The sequence below is a fragment of the Bombus vosnesenskii genome, unplaced genomic scaffold (assembly GCF_011952255.1).
Source record: "Bombus vosnesenskii isolate JDL3184/JDL3185 unplaced genomic scaffold, Bvos_JDL3184-5_v1.1 scf7180000013265, whole genome shotgun sequence".
Classification (NCBI taxonomy): Eukaryota; Metazoa; Arthropoda; class Insecta; order Hymenoptera; family Apidae; genus Bombus; species Bombus vosnesenskii.
This window is the reverse complement of record NW_022882925.1, coordinates 951,458-965,094: the sequence shown is the minus strand read 5'-3', so window position 1 is coordinate 965,094 and position 13,637 is coordinate 951,458. Positions and strand designations below refer to the sequence as shown.

At 34.5% G+C, this 13,637-nt stretch overlaps 5 protein-coding genes across 6 annotated transcripts in view; 2 read left to right on the top strand and 3 right to left on the bottom strand.

The window, feature by feature from the left end:
• Positions 1-74: 74 nt before the first annotated feature.
• On the top strand, positions 75-2,166 carry LOC117243166 (mitochondrial 2-oxoglutarate/malate carrier protein-like). The gene is made up of 5 exons (XM_033510414.1): positions 75-322; positions 448-581; positions 658-828; positions 1,252-1,351; positions 1,409-2,166. Exons 1-5 carry the CDS (start codon positions 162-164, stop codon positions 1,611-1,613), a joined length of 771 nt encoding a protein of 256 aa, XP_033366305.1. The 5' UTR covers positions 75-161; the 3' UTR covers positions 1,614-2,166.
• On the bottom strand, positions 2,111-3,517 carry LOC117242174 (mitochondrial 2-oxoglutarate/malate carrier protein-like). Its single transcript, XM_033508642.1, has 5 exons — positions 3,215-3,517; positions 2,992-3,128; positions 2,672-2,842; positions 2,494-2,593; positions 2,111-2,303 (listed from the first exon to the last, which is right to left on the bottom strand). Exons 1-5 carry the CDS (start codon positions 3,427-3,429, stop codon positions 2,111-2,113), a joined length of 816 nt encoding a protein of 271 aa, XP_033364533.1. The 5' UTR covers positions 3,430-3,517.
• Positions 3,518-5,050: 1,533 nt separating this feature from the next.
• Positions 5,051-5,866, bottom strand: LOC117242169 (trichohyalin-like). Its single transcript, XM_033508630.1, has 3 exons — positions 5,620-5,866; positions 5,197-5,540; positions 5,051-5,119 (listed from the first exon to the last, which is right to left on the bottom strand). Exons 2-3 carry the CDS (start codon positions 5,491-5,493, stop codon positions 5,051-5,053), a joined length of 366 nt encoding a protein of 121 aa, XP_033364521.1. The 5' UTR covers positions 5,494-5,540; positions 5,620-5,866.
• A 3,520-nt stretch (positions 5,867-9,386) lies between these two features.
• LOC117242000 (tubulin polyglutamylase TTLL4-like) overlaps positions 9,387-13,637 on the top strand; it is a 237,684-nt gene continuing 233,433 nt past the window's right edge. The window contains exons 1-2 of one of the 2 annotated variants that reach the window (XM_033508346.1): positions 9,387-9,487; positions 10,689-10,746. The gene's annotated coding sequence lies outside the window, so the exon portion shown is untranslated. The other variant, XM_033508355.1, reaches the window with a different exon arrangement.
• LOC117242034 (enhancer of split m7 protein-like) lies at positions 11,087-13,445 on the bottom strand. The gene is made up of 2 exons (XM_033508369.1): positions 12,754-13,445; positions 11,087-12,550 (listed from the first exon to the last, which is right to left on the bottom strand). The coding sequence occupies exons 1-2, from the start codon at positions 12,826-12,828 to the stop codon at positions 12,002-12,004; spliced, it is 624 nt and encodes a 207-aa protein (XP_033364260.1). The 5' UTR covers positions 12,829-13,445; the 3' UTR covers positions 11,087-12,001.

Genomic DNA, 13,637 nt, shown 5'->3' with positions numbered 1-13,637 from the left:
TAGAGAAAAATCTCAGAAATTGCTCGTCGCGTTTAAAAATTGTCTCTTATCTTATCTTTACGTAATATTATGTGAAAGACAATGTTTCTACGACAACTACGTGATTATATAGATGTATTGGCCAAACATGTACACATCCTTTGGATGCAACTAAGATACGAATGCAAATTTTAAGAAGTTCTTTGAGAGATACGATATACAGAACTTACCAAAAACATGGAGTACGTGGATTCTATGTCGGTTGGACTCCGGCTATACTTCGACAATTAACATACACTACGACAAGACTTGGTGTATATAACACACTCTATGATTTGATCTCGTAAGAATACTTTCTTCTAAATTTAATTAAATAGTATGTATCTATCAAGAACTTTACCTAAATGTTAGCGTCAATTTGACTTAACATTGAAATAGTATGAGCAGAAGTTAATAACGTGTGTTCAGATCATACGTTGGTCGTTTAAATTATCCTACGATGGTTACCATTGGAATGTTCTCTGGTATTTGTGGTGCGTTAGTTGGAACGCCGGCCGATTTAATTTATGTTCGTATGGTAGGTGATGCGCAATTACCACCTGGTGAGCATAAATTTTAACTATCTTTTATTCTTATATTAGTTAATTTAGACATATAAATCAAAGGATAAATTTTCAGAGAAGCGGCGGAATTACAGACACGTTTTCCACGGGCTGTCGGACATTTGGAAAACAGAGGGTGTTCAGGGATTATGGAGAGGAGCTCTACCAACTATGACCAGAGCAATGATCGTGAATGGAGCGCAGTTAGGCACCTATAGTAGAGTGAAAATAATGTGGAAAGACACAGGTGTATACAGGAACTTTAATAATCAACCCATTAAGGACCAAGCAGTGAAAAAGCATGAAGATTACAGGGAAGAACATAAATTAAATTTCATAGCTTTTATACAGAAGTAGTTTTAAAATTCAACATGTTGACAATCAAGTCCATGGTACCAAAATTATATTTTAATTTGGTTGTGTTTTTATATTTTTCAGGATTTTCAAAATATTCCCCGTTATAATATTAGAATATTGTAATAATTGTATCTTTTTGATTTTCAAGATCGACAGTGCTAAGATAGTTATCAACCAACAATTCTAAAACTATTCCACTATAAAGATTTCATTGTGCTTTTCCCCTGTAATTTTCATTTCATACATGATTATGAAGCGGATAGATTGCAGCTATATTAACAACTACTTTAATCATATATGATATGAACAATAGGTTTATTCGAAGAAGGCATATTATTGTCATTCTGTTCAGCGATGATATCTGGATTCGTGATGTCTGTGTTGTCAGTGCCTGTGGATGTAGCTAAAACTAGGTAATTGCCAGAAGATTACTAAATTAATATATTTTTATCCACAATTATTTCTCAAAGAATACAAACTTGGACTTTACCGTCGAAACCACCCGGGATCATCGCTGCGATCGCTACCATAGCAAGAACCGAAGGAGTAACATCGATGTGGCGTGGATTTCTACCATACTACAGCAGAGCAGCTCCCAATGCTGTAATTACCATGGTGACACTTGATAAGTTAAGACAAATATATCGTATACTTTTTCTACAACCCATTGAGTGATATTTTTATAAAAGTTTCTTGCAAACAACAACTACAATAATAAAATCTTACACGATTTTATTTTATGTATTCGTCATTTTTTTTTATAATAAATTCTTGATTACGTTATCATTTACAATGCAGAGAAAAAACGATATATTCATGCAAATTGAATTCTTTCCTAGCAATATGCAGACTAATATTGCGAGCTTGAAGGTGACACTATATTAGCTTAAAATATTGCGGTGCATGCAAGAAAATACACTCTAGCGTTATTTTTAAAAGTTTGTCTTATTACTAGAGAATTGTAAATAAGTAACTAAATGAATATAATTGTTTATTCATAAATATATCAATCTTGTCGTACATGCCACTTGAATATTCGTATACAATAAAAGATTCATATACAATTAATGCTCGTATACAATACAATGTGGTACAATACAGTATGCAATATAATATGTATACACATATATAAGAAAGCAGACATTAAAATATTTTCTGTACTTGCTATATATCTATGTTGCGTATCGTCTATACATTTTTGCAATTTGTTCATTAATGATAAACGTTAGTACTGTGTGTGGCCCTACTCTACAATATGTAGGCCAGAAACCTTTCCAAAGTGCCTTTACACCTTCGGTTTTCGCTATCGACAATAACATTGTGATCATACCAGGTGGCTTTTCCACACCTTTCAAGTTTTGCAGTCTGAAAATTTACAGTCACAGAAATTCCTTTTAACTTGATAATTGTTACTTTCTTTGGAACTATTTTATTATAATCGAAATAGGAACGCTTGCATTAAGATTGTTCTCGAGATTTTTAAAATTTCTGCTAGAAACGCTATTAAGAAAATTAATATAGTGAATATGAAAAGATCAATATCTAATTATTTTACCTTGTTTTAGTTATATCAAATGGCATAGAGTTGAAGGTAGTAAGGAATCCAGATAACATTGACGCAGAGAAATGCAGACCAACACCCTCCGGTATATTCACTGTGGAATAAAACGTGTTTGATACATCTATCGATATAAATTCTTCTGATATAGATAATATTTGAAGCAGATAAGTACATTTCGTGGATATTAAAAATTTTGCTTGACTGTAAGTTGCAAGTTGTGATACATTGACAATCACCGCTCGTCCCATCGTTGCTACACTGCCTCTCCAAAGAGTGGTGATTCCTTCTTCTCGAGAAATTCTTGCAAACGCGTTGAACACGTTTTTGTAATTCCTTCGTTGTTCTGCAGGAAATTGCATATATACAACATCAAGATCGATAAAAGGAAAACTCGTTTTACATCAATGATATAAGGAAGAACGAAAGGGGAAAAATTGTTAAAAAAATAATATCGTATATCACGCAACTATAGAATGAAACGATGATAATAACCTTTCGGTAATCTGCCATCGGCCGTCATTCTTACGAGGGCGACTTCTGCTGGTGTACCAACAAAGGCTCCAATAGCTCCTGCTGTAGCTGCCATCAGTGACATTACACCAAAATTTGGTTTGCCCACGTACTTTTCTCTGAAAATATTGCTCATAATCAAAGACATGTAAAAATAGAAAGAAAACATAGTTACCCGGTCGCAAATAAATTATTTTCCACTCACTTCCAATATTCATGTAATTGATTGTATATACCAAGTCTTACAGTGGTGTAAGTCGCTTGTCGTACAAGACCAGCGCTAAGCCCGGAATAAAATTTCAAAATGCCCTCATTTTTGTATATGGAGGCGACGACCTTACCGACAGAAGTTTTCTCCTTTTGTATCTGAATTCGATTCTTTATTACATCCATAGGATGAACTACACATGTCGCCGCCATTCTAGCAAATTTTCATAATAGCGGTAATAAGATTACATAAGACTATTATATAAAATAACTTTTAATACATGATTATCAGATAAGAAAATAACAAATATTCGCCAGAAAATTTATTCATATTTTTTCCATGTATCATATACTTATGATCTAAGTTTGTGACGTAAGAAATTAGATAAAATGTCGATAAAGAGGAATTGAATATTTGAAATTATACTAACATACCCCGAAAGGCCAGCATTTATGAAAGTAAATACTGGGGGTAAAGGCTCCTTCTTCTTTTCTTGCGGCTCTTTATCAGACATTTTCAACGTCCTTTCGATTTTCGTCTTATATTTCTCAAAAATATGTTGTCAGAATTCTTGAAGATCGTCGAAAAACTTGTAAACGTTGTGAAAATATATTTATATCGCATTAACCTAACATTTAACGTTAGAGTAACATGTACGATAATTTATCGCAAACGTGGGCCAGCGTCACTATAACAATATGACATTCGATTCCAACAGTTAAAAGTTAAAAGACGAACTGTACAGGGCGTAAGAAAAGTATCTGATTTGATGGGCATTTATTAAATAAATATACCACAAACTTGATCTTAACATTAAAATTCATCATGACTATATTTCTTAATTATATACAAAATAAACGAATAATTAGATATGAATTTCGAAAGGGAAAGTTTAAATTTTCACACCAACAATTCTACAGCGATTTCAAACAGTTTGAACAGACGCAAAATTAAGTATTAGAATTCTTGTTATATTGGTAAAACAGTGACAATTAACTTTTTTTCTATTTTTTGTCACTACAAATAACGGATCTTATCTTCGGCGACAAATTTTTGGCATTTGCGGACCCTTTGTTTTCTTCCAGGTTTCTCAACGATTGTTTCTTCTCTCTTTTCGGGTTGTATTAAACCCATCTCTCGTTTACAGTCCTATCAGTAAAAATATCATGGTCAATTTGAAATTTAAACATTTCGTACTAGTTATTAAGAAATAATTTTACATACCTGCACAACCTTAAGAATTGGATAAAGCGGCCTCACGCCTTTAGATTCATTTATAACTTCCTCCGCATAGTCAAGAACCTTCTGATTCTCTTTCTCGATAATTTTTGTCACGTCTGCAGCTTTTTCCTCCGCTATTTTCTCCTTTATTCTCTCCGCTATTTTTTCATTCTAAAAATGTATCAAGCATCGTTCAAATTAATGAAACCTGTCGATAAAAAATCATAGATAGCGGAGAAAATCAGTGAACTCTAGGTTCAAGTAAACGGAGTTCTACAGTGATCTGAAGGAACTTGCGAAAAATAGATCGTAGACAGAAATCATTTGTCTAGAAAGTGAAGTTACTAGATCGGTAAAATAATGGGCGGGACAGTTAGCTACGTTCGTTAAGGCTCAGAACTGAAGACGACACGTCGCGAGTTCGAAACCTCAGCATGATGGAATAATCCAAAAAGAGGATTGCAAAACCAAAACTTTCTCTTAAAAGTAATATACTACAGGCAAGTGGCCAGCCAGCCAGCCCCCTCCCTTGCGTGTGTGTTGGTGTACTTTCTGGGAGTGTGCTCGGTTAAAAAGGTGCTTGGTGTTATTAAACACACAGGAGCCCGACGATCAACACGCGCACTGGCTAACTGTTCCGTCTGGGGAGGTTTTAGTCGGTAGGAGCTCGACACTACTTTGCTGTTACACGATTATTAGAACAGCGGAATGTCCATGAGGATTTCTCCACGTACAAAAAAAAAAAAAAAAAAAAAAACACTTACGATGTACTTTTTTATTTCGTTCCCGTATTCCATCTTTTTATCCCAATTTTTCCTTCGTTCCTCGTCTCTGTATTTTTCGTCGGACTCGGCCCTCTTAAATCTTTGAATCGTCTCCCACGTTTTCAAATCTCTTTCCTCTTGAAGTTGCTTCGACTTCGTAGCCAACACCTCCAGTCGGAAACGTTGCACTTCCTGTCGCATTTGATCCTCATGCTGTTTCCGTGCTTTTTGTTTTTCTTGATATCGTTCCTCTTGCTCCTCCTGAGCTTTTTTCAATAGTTGTTCCTCCATATCTACCTTTCTTCTTATCGACTTCAAAACCACGCCGTACTTCTCAGCTGTTGAAATAATCAATCGTTTAATCGTATAAATAATAAAATATACGTGTAGATTGAAATAAAATTGAAATGCAGTTACCTATTAGTTGAGATTTCTGTTCTCTTTCTTCCTCTTCCTTGTGTTTCACTGCTTTGTGAAGCTTTTGTATTCGCGTTTTAGCATTCCGATAAATTTCGTTTGCACGATCCTCGAATTCTTCTTCGTGTTTAAGCTCCAGATCGAATTGTTTCTTTTCCTCTATCGCGTCTTTAAAAAATTGCTTTAATTTTTGTTTCTTGTTTTGCAACTACGAACACATTTATATCGCATATACATTACGAAAAATAATTACCAAAGTAATATCGTGTTAGATTATAAATATATATAAATATAAGTCTTCTTTTTTAGCTATTAATTATTAAACATAAACATATAAGGAATATTACATATTAACTATTAAAGACTGACTTGTTGCGCTTCAAATTCTTTAATATCTTGCAAGTATTTTTCCATATTTATTTGATCTTGTTTACCAGCTTCGAATACCTCTCTCTCCCTCGCTGCTTCGGCATTCTTAGTTTCTTCGATTCTAACGACGTCGGGAAATAAAGTTATTCAAATAAAGAAAATGTTTTCTACCACGTATGTAAAATGTCGTAAAATTTTACTGTTTCTTTAATTCGAAGGCATAATGCTTTCTTTTCTCCAACTGCTTTTCTGTTTTATGTTTCATTTCCTCTTCGTATTTTGCTAAATCCTCTTTCATCGAATTCACGTAGGCTATTTCTTCCTCTTTATCTGCGTTTTTAAGAGTTTCCCGAAATTTTAATTGAGCATCCAATTCTCTATAACACTAACGAAATCATAATTAACAATTCCATATCCAAATATATTTCTCTGACGAGAAAATAAAAATAAAAAGGCAACTGGATTAAAATTGAAATTTTTGTGCTACATTTTTTACTCTCTAAATACCTCAGAAACGAGAAGACCTTGATTAATTCGTCTACACATTGGTTTCCTGTAAAGAATAAACCTTTTCGCTTGTTTTATTATTTCTTCTCTCTCTGCTGCCTTCTTTTCAGCAGCTTCTTTTACGAATCTTTCCCTTTCTTCCTCTTCTCGCTTTTCTCTAGCTAAACGTTCTTCTCTTCTTCTACTCTTGATATTCTGTCACGACAGGAAACTATCTTTATAAAATCTTGAAGCCATTCTTTATATAATTTGATAATTTGATACTCGACCGATGATATTAAAAGAAATAATTTATTTGACAAAGATAATATATATATTACTCTAGAATAAATATCTAATGGAAAAGATACCTCTTTAGTAGATGTTATTTTTTCTTCCTCCTTCTGTTCCTCCTTTTCGATTTCATTTAATTTTACATCTTTTGTTTCCTGTTTCTCCTCGAATAAAGCAGGTTGATTAATTGAATTTGGCGAACTTTTTGGAGTTATTGTCTCTACAGTACTTTTTGATATCTAACAGTGTGAGTAAATTATCTTGTTACTCGAAGAATTAAATCCTGCTGTTTAGTTGAACGAAAAACTAAGAAGAAAAAATAGACTGATAATAGGAAAATCACATACCTTAACACTTTTCATTGGTTTCACTTTATTCCGGTAACACACAGTAGGTGTAGCAGCTTGAACTATTTGATTTTGAACCATAATCGTGATTTCTTTAATATAATGTTTGTATTATTGCATAGTAATATAAATAAAACGACAAATGAATGAGATTGACGTAAGTTGCGCGGTTTCTTTCTTCACTGATATTGCGGATAACTTTAAACGGCGCAATCGTTGTCTTGGAAACTAAATTAGAACCAATCGATAGGATTTGTGGATAGATAAAGTTAATAAAAGTCACATAATATCTTTCGTTACAGATGCAATTCTGAGTGGAAAATATTTGAATGTTTCAAGTTAATAAAGTGGAACATTTGATTACATTGAAATTATACAATAAGCATGAGAACAATAATAAATTCAATAGATATAATTGTATTTCTCTGCTAGTAAAATATTTGATATACAAGAATTACATTTTTACAGATTTTTATGTTCAAAAGTTTAACATTTCATTATTATTTGCTTAAAATAATGAAAAATAGTAATCCAATAGCCTATAGATTTGTGTTTTATTATATCTATTAGGAATTAGAAGATAATACTCCTTTTACATTAGAGTGATTTTACTTAAACTTAAACGTACACATATATGTATTAAAATTTATGTTTCAAATTGGCTTTGTAATTTAAAACTGCTATATCGATTGTTACGTCGGTAATGTAGTATATCAGGAACTAAGAACTGTAACGCACTCTAGTTTTCGAAAATGCATACGAATATGTATATGCACATGTAGTTATGTCGCTTGTTGATGATTTGTGTCAACGAACTTTTCGAGTTTATAAAGCAAATTATTGGGAACATTGAGAAAATAATTAACAATACCTGTTATTAATATAATCATTTGCTGCTATTGACATCGAAGTAAGTAGATTATAATATACAAGTACATAAATATACATATTTGTTTATATGTTTTTTAAACTTCATTTACTAGGTTATGCATATCGTGTTTATATACAAACATTACTTTCTCGCATTTATTAATTATTCTTAATTATACTTAATATTACAGATTAGATATAAGGTGGATTAATATTTGTTCTTGATGATTAGCTTCTAATATATCTCTTAAAGTTAGTTTTTCTGTTCGATCATTTAAACCTAACATCATTTAAACTCACTATCTCTATGATTGGAAGAGTAAATAAAATTATATCAATTATCAAAATTGTATTTACATTATATGTAATAATTATATAAATAACAATAGTCGTGTTTCTTCTGAGTATATTTTTATTGTTGCATTTCAAATATGTAACGGAAACGTTCAATTGGCGCCAAAGCAGGAACGATATATGTACTTATCGATATGCATTCTGCTTGCGATTCTCGAAGTAAAGCGGTTAGTATAGTTCAGAGTAGTGAGCACTTTACGTTTACGACATATCACGCGTATTTCTGTGAAAAAAATTAAGACGTTTATTCATATTCATTGATTACTCAAACTATTATTGTGTATAATTTGATATATCGATTTACATAAAAACAAGAAAAAGAACAATATCATGGGTATGCGTTTATTTTGCGTTTAAAACGGGTCTCGAAATTTCTCATTTTACTCATTGCCACTAAGATTCGTTTTGGCTATTTGTAATTTGATTATTATTGATTATCATAGTATATTTCCTATACTTTTTTACAAATCTTGCAATTTCCAAGGTATAGACGTAAATTTAATATAATTTTGTTAATAATAATATTCACGGGAATATTCATTTTTCAATAAAATCGAAGTAACATTTGCTAAACATTCTTACACAATGTATGGATTAATTGTTTATTTCAGGGTACCATGCACATTTTCATTTTAACTATTTGTTAATTAATAAATAATTAATTAATAATGAAATAATAGTCTAATTTTTTATTAGATTATTGTTAGTATATTTTACGTATTTTGTATTTTGCATAAAAAAGACATTCAAAAACTTTACAATCATCTATATTTCGACGAAGTTATTTTACATAATATCTCACTTGAAATACATACATACAAATCCCGTTATAAATCGATTGATGTCATTTGTGCATCGGTAATAGTGGAAACGATACAGAAACCATAATCGTCCATTATATACTGAATAAAATACTAAACACCATTTTCTTCGCTTCTTTACGTATTCATTAATTTTCTTTATATTTTTCACAAATTTAATAACCAATTAAATTCCAATTCAAATAATCAGATTTTATTTGACTAATGCTCAAACATTTTGTGTCTCAAGAGTTTGAAGGAACTGCCGCAAGATGGCCGCGGAGCGTGGTCGTGCACTTGTAATGACAACACGTGCTACAGCTGAGTGGCGGTCTCCTTCTCGGAAAAGTGAGTATAATCGTGTTTTAAGAGTGTTTGCCGTTTTCCTGTGCTTACCTGCCTTTTATCCATTGTTGTATCTGTCTCGTGCTCCGAATCGTGCCTCTAAGTTCCTCGGAATATGAATATACCCTGGAAATATTTCCTCATTTACTCGATGCTTGCACATGTGTGGACAATGATACTTCAATAAATTGCAGATCGGTAAATAATCTTAATAGAGAATAATATTTATTAATAACAGACAGTAATAATAAATGACGTACGAACGCTTGTGGGAAAACGATAGTGGTTAAGAATATAGATATTTTCGGTTAAGGTACCGCTTGAAATGGATCGTACTTTCCTTCCTTCACTAACCTAACCCTTTACACACATGTACATTTCGAAGCATCATTAAGTAACACACTATAACACGTAAAGTGTGTTTCAATACGGATATTATGGTAGATTGAAAAACATTATTTTAGTGCTGTATTTTAGTTGGTGATTAATATTAAATGTCTAGTGAATATATTCATCGAAAATTGTTAACTTAGAGCTGGAACCATTTGTTCGTATCGATTGTGATTTATGTGTCGATCGTGCGTATCGGAGCAGTGTGACATTGTTACATTTGATTAAACAGAGTGTACTGACTGTTTTTCTTTTGTTGTTCAATGATAACTATTTGTTATATTTATGCTATATCTGTATTTGAAGAAAGTTAATTCTGTGGTGGACTTATTATTATTATTATTAATTCTGTTTATATATGTAAAAGCATTGTGTCAAGAAATGGTCAAATATACAGTTTATTTTTTGAAAAATATCGTATGTTAATGTCTTATATAAATAATAAAGTGGATTGCGAAAGATTTATATAAGATAATTATAGATTATGATAATGATAGATAATATACGATTGGAACACGTATCGCATTACGCAATTTTGAAGTAATATTAACTTATCCAAAATATCGTAATATGTTTATGATAATTATTAAGGGTTCTCAAACTGTTGAGAATCACCTTTGCAATTCCAATTCGTTTAAACTGGGATTGCTATTTAAGAGAAATGAGCACTGTAAATTTAAGAATATTAGCTAAGAGTATATTACTATAGAAATAATATTTTTAGCAATATACGCGTATTGTAATATATTGTTGTCAACGTTCTATCACGAAGAATTTGCTATATTTATAATCTTAAGGAACTACGTGATTTCAGGTGAAGGCGAGTGGCGGGAAAGTAATGTTTTACTTTGACATCAGAGAGGGCTGTTAGAGTGAGTACACTATGAAGTTTCTCAATTCTTCATTGTTTTAGTTCTATTTATCGTAATGTTTGATTCATTCGCATGACTGAATCTCAGTAGTATATTAATGTATGTATATTAACCAAAAATTATATTTTCTATAATATTGAGTAATATTAAAATTTATGCAGTGGCTTCCGCATTAACAGCAGACGATATATTAATTAAAGTTAGCAATCAATAATTAATTGTTTTGTTCGATCGAAAAAAAGTACTACATCTAAAGATGCAAAGCTGCGCGTAAGAGTTTAATTACAGCAGAAGAATAATTAATTGGTGAGGGAGAATAGGAAGAATTAATAAGTATGAAACTTTTCAATGAAATATATATTTATTAAAGATCTAGAATTTTCTTACATCTAGAGTAAATATCACAGGTACACGTTTCTCTATCACAAGATTCTCTACTCAGCTATTTTCTTGTGTTGATAAGTAATAATTATCGATGAGAATCAAAATCTCCAAATGCTTGTCAAACACAAAAATTAATACAGCAGGCTGAGTTAACACACACATAACAACGTTTTTAGCGCGAGAATGAATCTTTCTCAAGTCGATGTATACGCGAAATTGTGACGTAATCGACGCGAGGAAACATATATATAATCGACATGTCGAGTTGCACGACTGTTCTCGCGCCAAAATGGACAAAATAAAAATATTCTCGATAAAAGTATGAAATAAACAATAGAAAATTCTAACTGTCAAGTAAATTAAAGCTCTAGCCGCTAACGCGGGCACGTCATTACGTTTCAATTAGTAAACATACAAAATTTATCCGTAAGACGATATTACAAAAAGGAAGATATTTCGATGATCCTCCTTCTCGTCTCACTCCAAAGTGTCTTGAGCAAATAGAAAGTCTTAAGTCTATTCCTTTTTTTCGTCTTCGTCTCCTCGATCCTCGTTCCTTCAGGAATCTGTATTTGCACATATTACGGGAAATGATATTTCCCCGTCGTTAATTTTAGAAGAAAAGGATTCCACGAAGAGGAGCCGAAGTTTCCACTCCGTCACGACTTGCATCGAAGGCGCGCGAATTATTCGCTCAAATCACAGACAAAATTGCAATACCGATAATGGTTCTTCGCATAATGGACTCCTCTTAAGATTCAGCCACGGTAATTTCGCTTCTCCGTGAGCGAGGGTCCGATTGCTTTTCATCGAGAACTCGGTTAACCGAGTCTACGATGGCTTTGCCCGTTGAGATCGTTCGTCCTCTTGTTTACCACGGTCTCCAGATCGGCTCGTTGGGTTTGGCAACCTGCAGAAGACCTTGATGATTCTGCGAGATGCCTTCGATGTCGATTCTAACTGGAGACGGTTGGCTGGAAGCCGGAGTCAGGGGCATCGAGTATTCGTCGGAGCTGAGCTCGCTGCTCGAAGACGGGGAAGATTGCGGCGCGGCCACGTGTATCGTTAGGGGGCCAGTTTTGTCCATGGAATTCAGCTTGTGACCCAAGTGGGTCATCAATTTGGTCCCCAAGGCAACGTCGACGCCCGGAGTGGCGGCCAGGCAGCGGCTAACCTCGTTGGCACAATGCGTATACCCGGCTCTGAATCGATCCGCGTCGATCACCGGATTCGCCGAAAGACGCTGTTGTCTTTGAAGCTTGTGAAGATGACGTACAGTCAATTCCAGAATGTCGGCTTTTTCCAACTTGGCCACGTTCTCGCCGTCGCCAGCCAACGCTGTGACCATCAGGTCCTTCAGCTCGTCCAAGCACCGGTTGATTCTTGCTCGGCGTTTGCGTTCCAGCATAGGTTTCATCACCTGTAAATCGAAAGGAACGAACCATTATAGACGATCGTTTGAAAAGGCGAATCTTTTAATTCGAATTGCAGGAATTATTCGTTTGGCTTGCAGTTACTCGACTCTAGTTTAACTGTATTCTAGTTCCAATGATATTCCAATAGAATAGAAAATCTATTTGAGTAGATAGAACAGGCGTTGGACGAAAACCTAAGGACGCTTACCTTTCTGTATTGATAAGTCCTGGAGATCGGTTGCTCCTGTCCATCAACCATCATAATCTGCTCGTGCATCTGCATGATTAATCCTTTCGTCGGGGGGTTGCTTCACACACCGATTAACTAACGTCGCACTGATTACGATTCGCTTATCGCGATATCACACTTCTTGTCCAACTAATTATTATCTCTGATGTCACACAACGAGTTTTTCAGCAAATGATTATTCGGTCGATTCTACGGGAAAGGTATCGAAAAACTGGTATCTCCGACGCGTCTCCCGTTCGAACTTCGTGAACGATCACAGTGACTGTGGTGGCTGGTCGGGCGAGGCTGTAGTTTATATAGTCAAGGACCCATCGGCAGGGTGGGGCGAGGGGCTGCTGTCAGGGTCCCTAGTGGGGGACAGGCCTTCCGTGGGAACGGTCCGTAGAGGTTGGTTCCCAAGCAAGCACACCACCTGTAAGCGGCAGCTGCCAGACACGCGCCCACACCAAGCCATCGTCACCGTTTCTTTGTCCTCGTTGCACCTACCGTTCGAGCCCGTATTTCCTACCTCTTCTGATACTCCTTGGGTAGTCGTGCCACGGTATGCACGGCTTAACGTTCTCTTCTCTTTCTCTCCTAACTCCTTTCGGCTTGCTGTTTCACGAACGTGCGCTCATACGGAAGGACCCAGTATCCACGTCCTCTTCGTCTCTGCCGCAAGAGTAAACTATACAGCAAAAGAGAAAAAGAGAAAGAGAGCGAGACCCCTTCTCGTTCCACCTAGTCTTCCTCCTTTTTCCATTCTAGTGCCCCGAGGAGGGTATACAACTCGTGCTACGTCTTCTTATCGTAATCTCATCCTCGTCGTACCTTCTCACCGGTCGATAGTTTTATCCTCGTCG

Bases quoted from the DNA above. Each gene is read 5' to 3' on its own strand.
- LOC117242169 (XM_033508630.1), bottom strand. From the start codon at position 5,493: ATGGAGGAACAACTATTGAAAAAAGCTCAGGAGGAGCAAGAGGAACGA. The intron at 5,120-5,196 runs GTTTTTTTTTTT...ATCGTGTAACAG, and splicing joins TAAAAAAGTACATCGTAAGT to CAAAGTAGTGTCGAGCTCCT.
- LOC117242034 (XM_033508369.1), bottom strand. From the start codon at position 12,828: ATGCAGATGCACGAGCAGATTATGATGGTTGATGGACAGGAGCAACCG. The intron at 12,551-12,753 runs GTAAGCGTCCTT...TTCGATTTACAG, and splicing joins GGACTTATCAATACAGAAAG to GTGATGAAACCTATGCTGGA.
- LOC117242174 (XM_033508642.1), bottom strand. From the start codon at position 3,429: ATGGCGGCGACATGTGTAGTTCATCCTATGGATGTAATAAAGAATCGA. The intron at 2,594-2,671 runs GTACTTATCTGC...TTTATTCCACAG, and splicing joins ATTTTTAATATCCACGAAAT to TGAATATACCGGAGGGTGTT. The intron at 2,304-2,493 runs GTAAAATAATTA...GTAAATTTTCAG, and splicing joins TTTGATATAACTAAAACAAG to ACTGCAAAACTTGAAAGGTG.
- LOC117243166 (XM_033510414.1), top strand. From the start codon at position 162: ATGCAAATTTTAAGAAGTTCTTTGAGAGATACGATATACAGAACTTAC. The intron at 323-447 runs GTAAGAATACTT...ACGTGTGTTCAG, and splicing joins ACACTCTATGATTTGATCTC to ATCATACGTTGGTCGTTTAA. The intron at 582-657 runs GTGAGCATAAAT...ATAAATTTTCAG, and splicing joins TGATGCGCAATTACCACCTG to AGAAGCGGCGGAATTACAGA.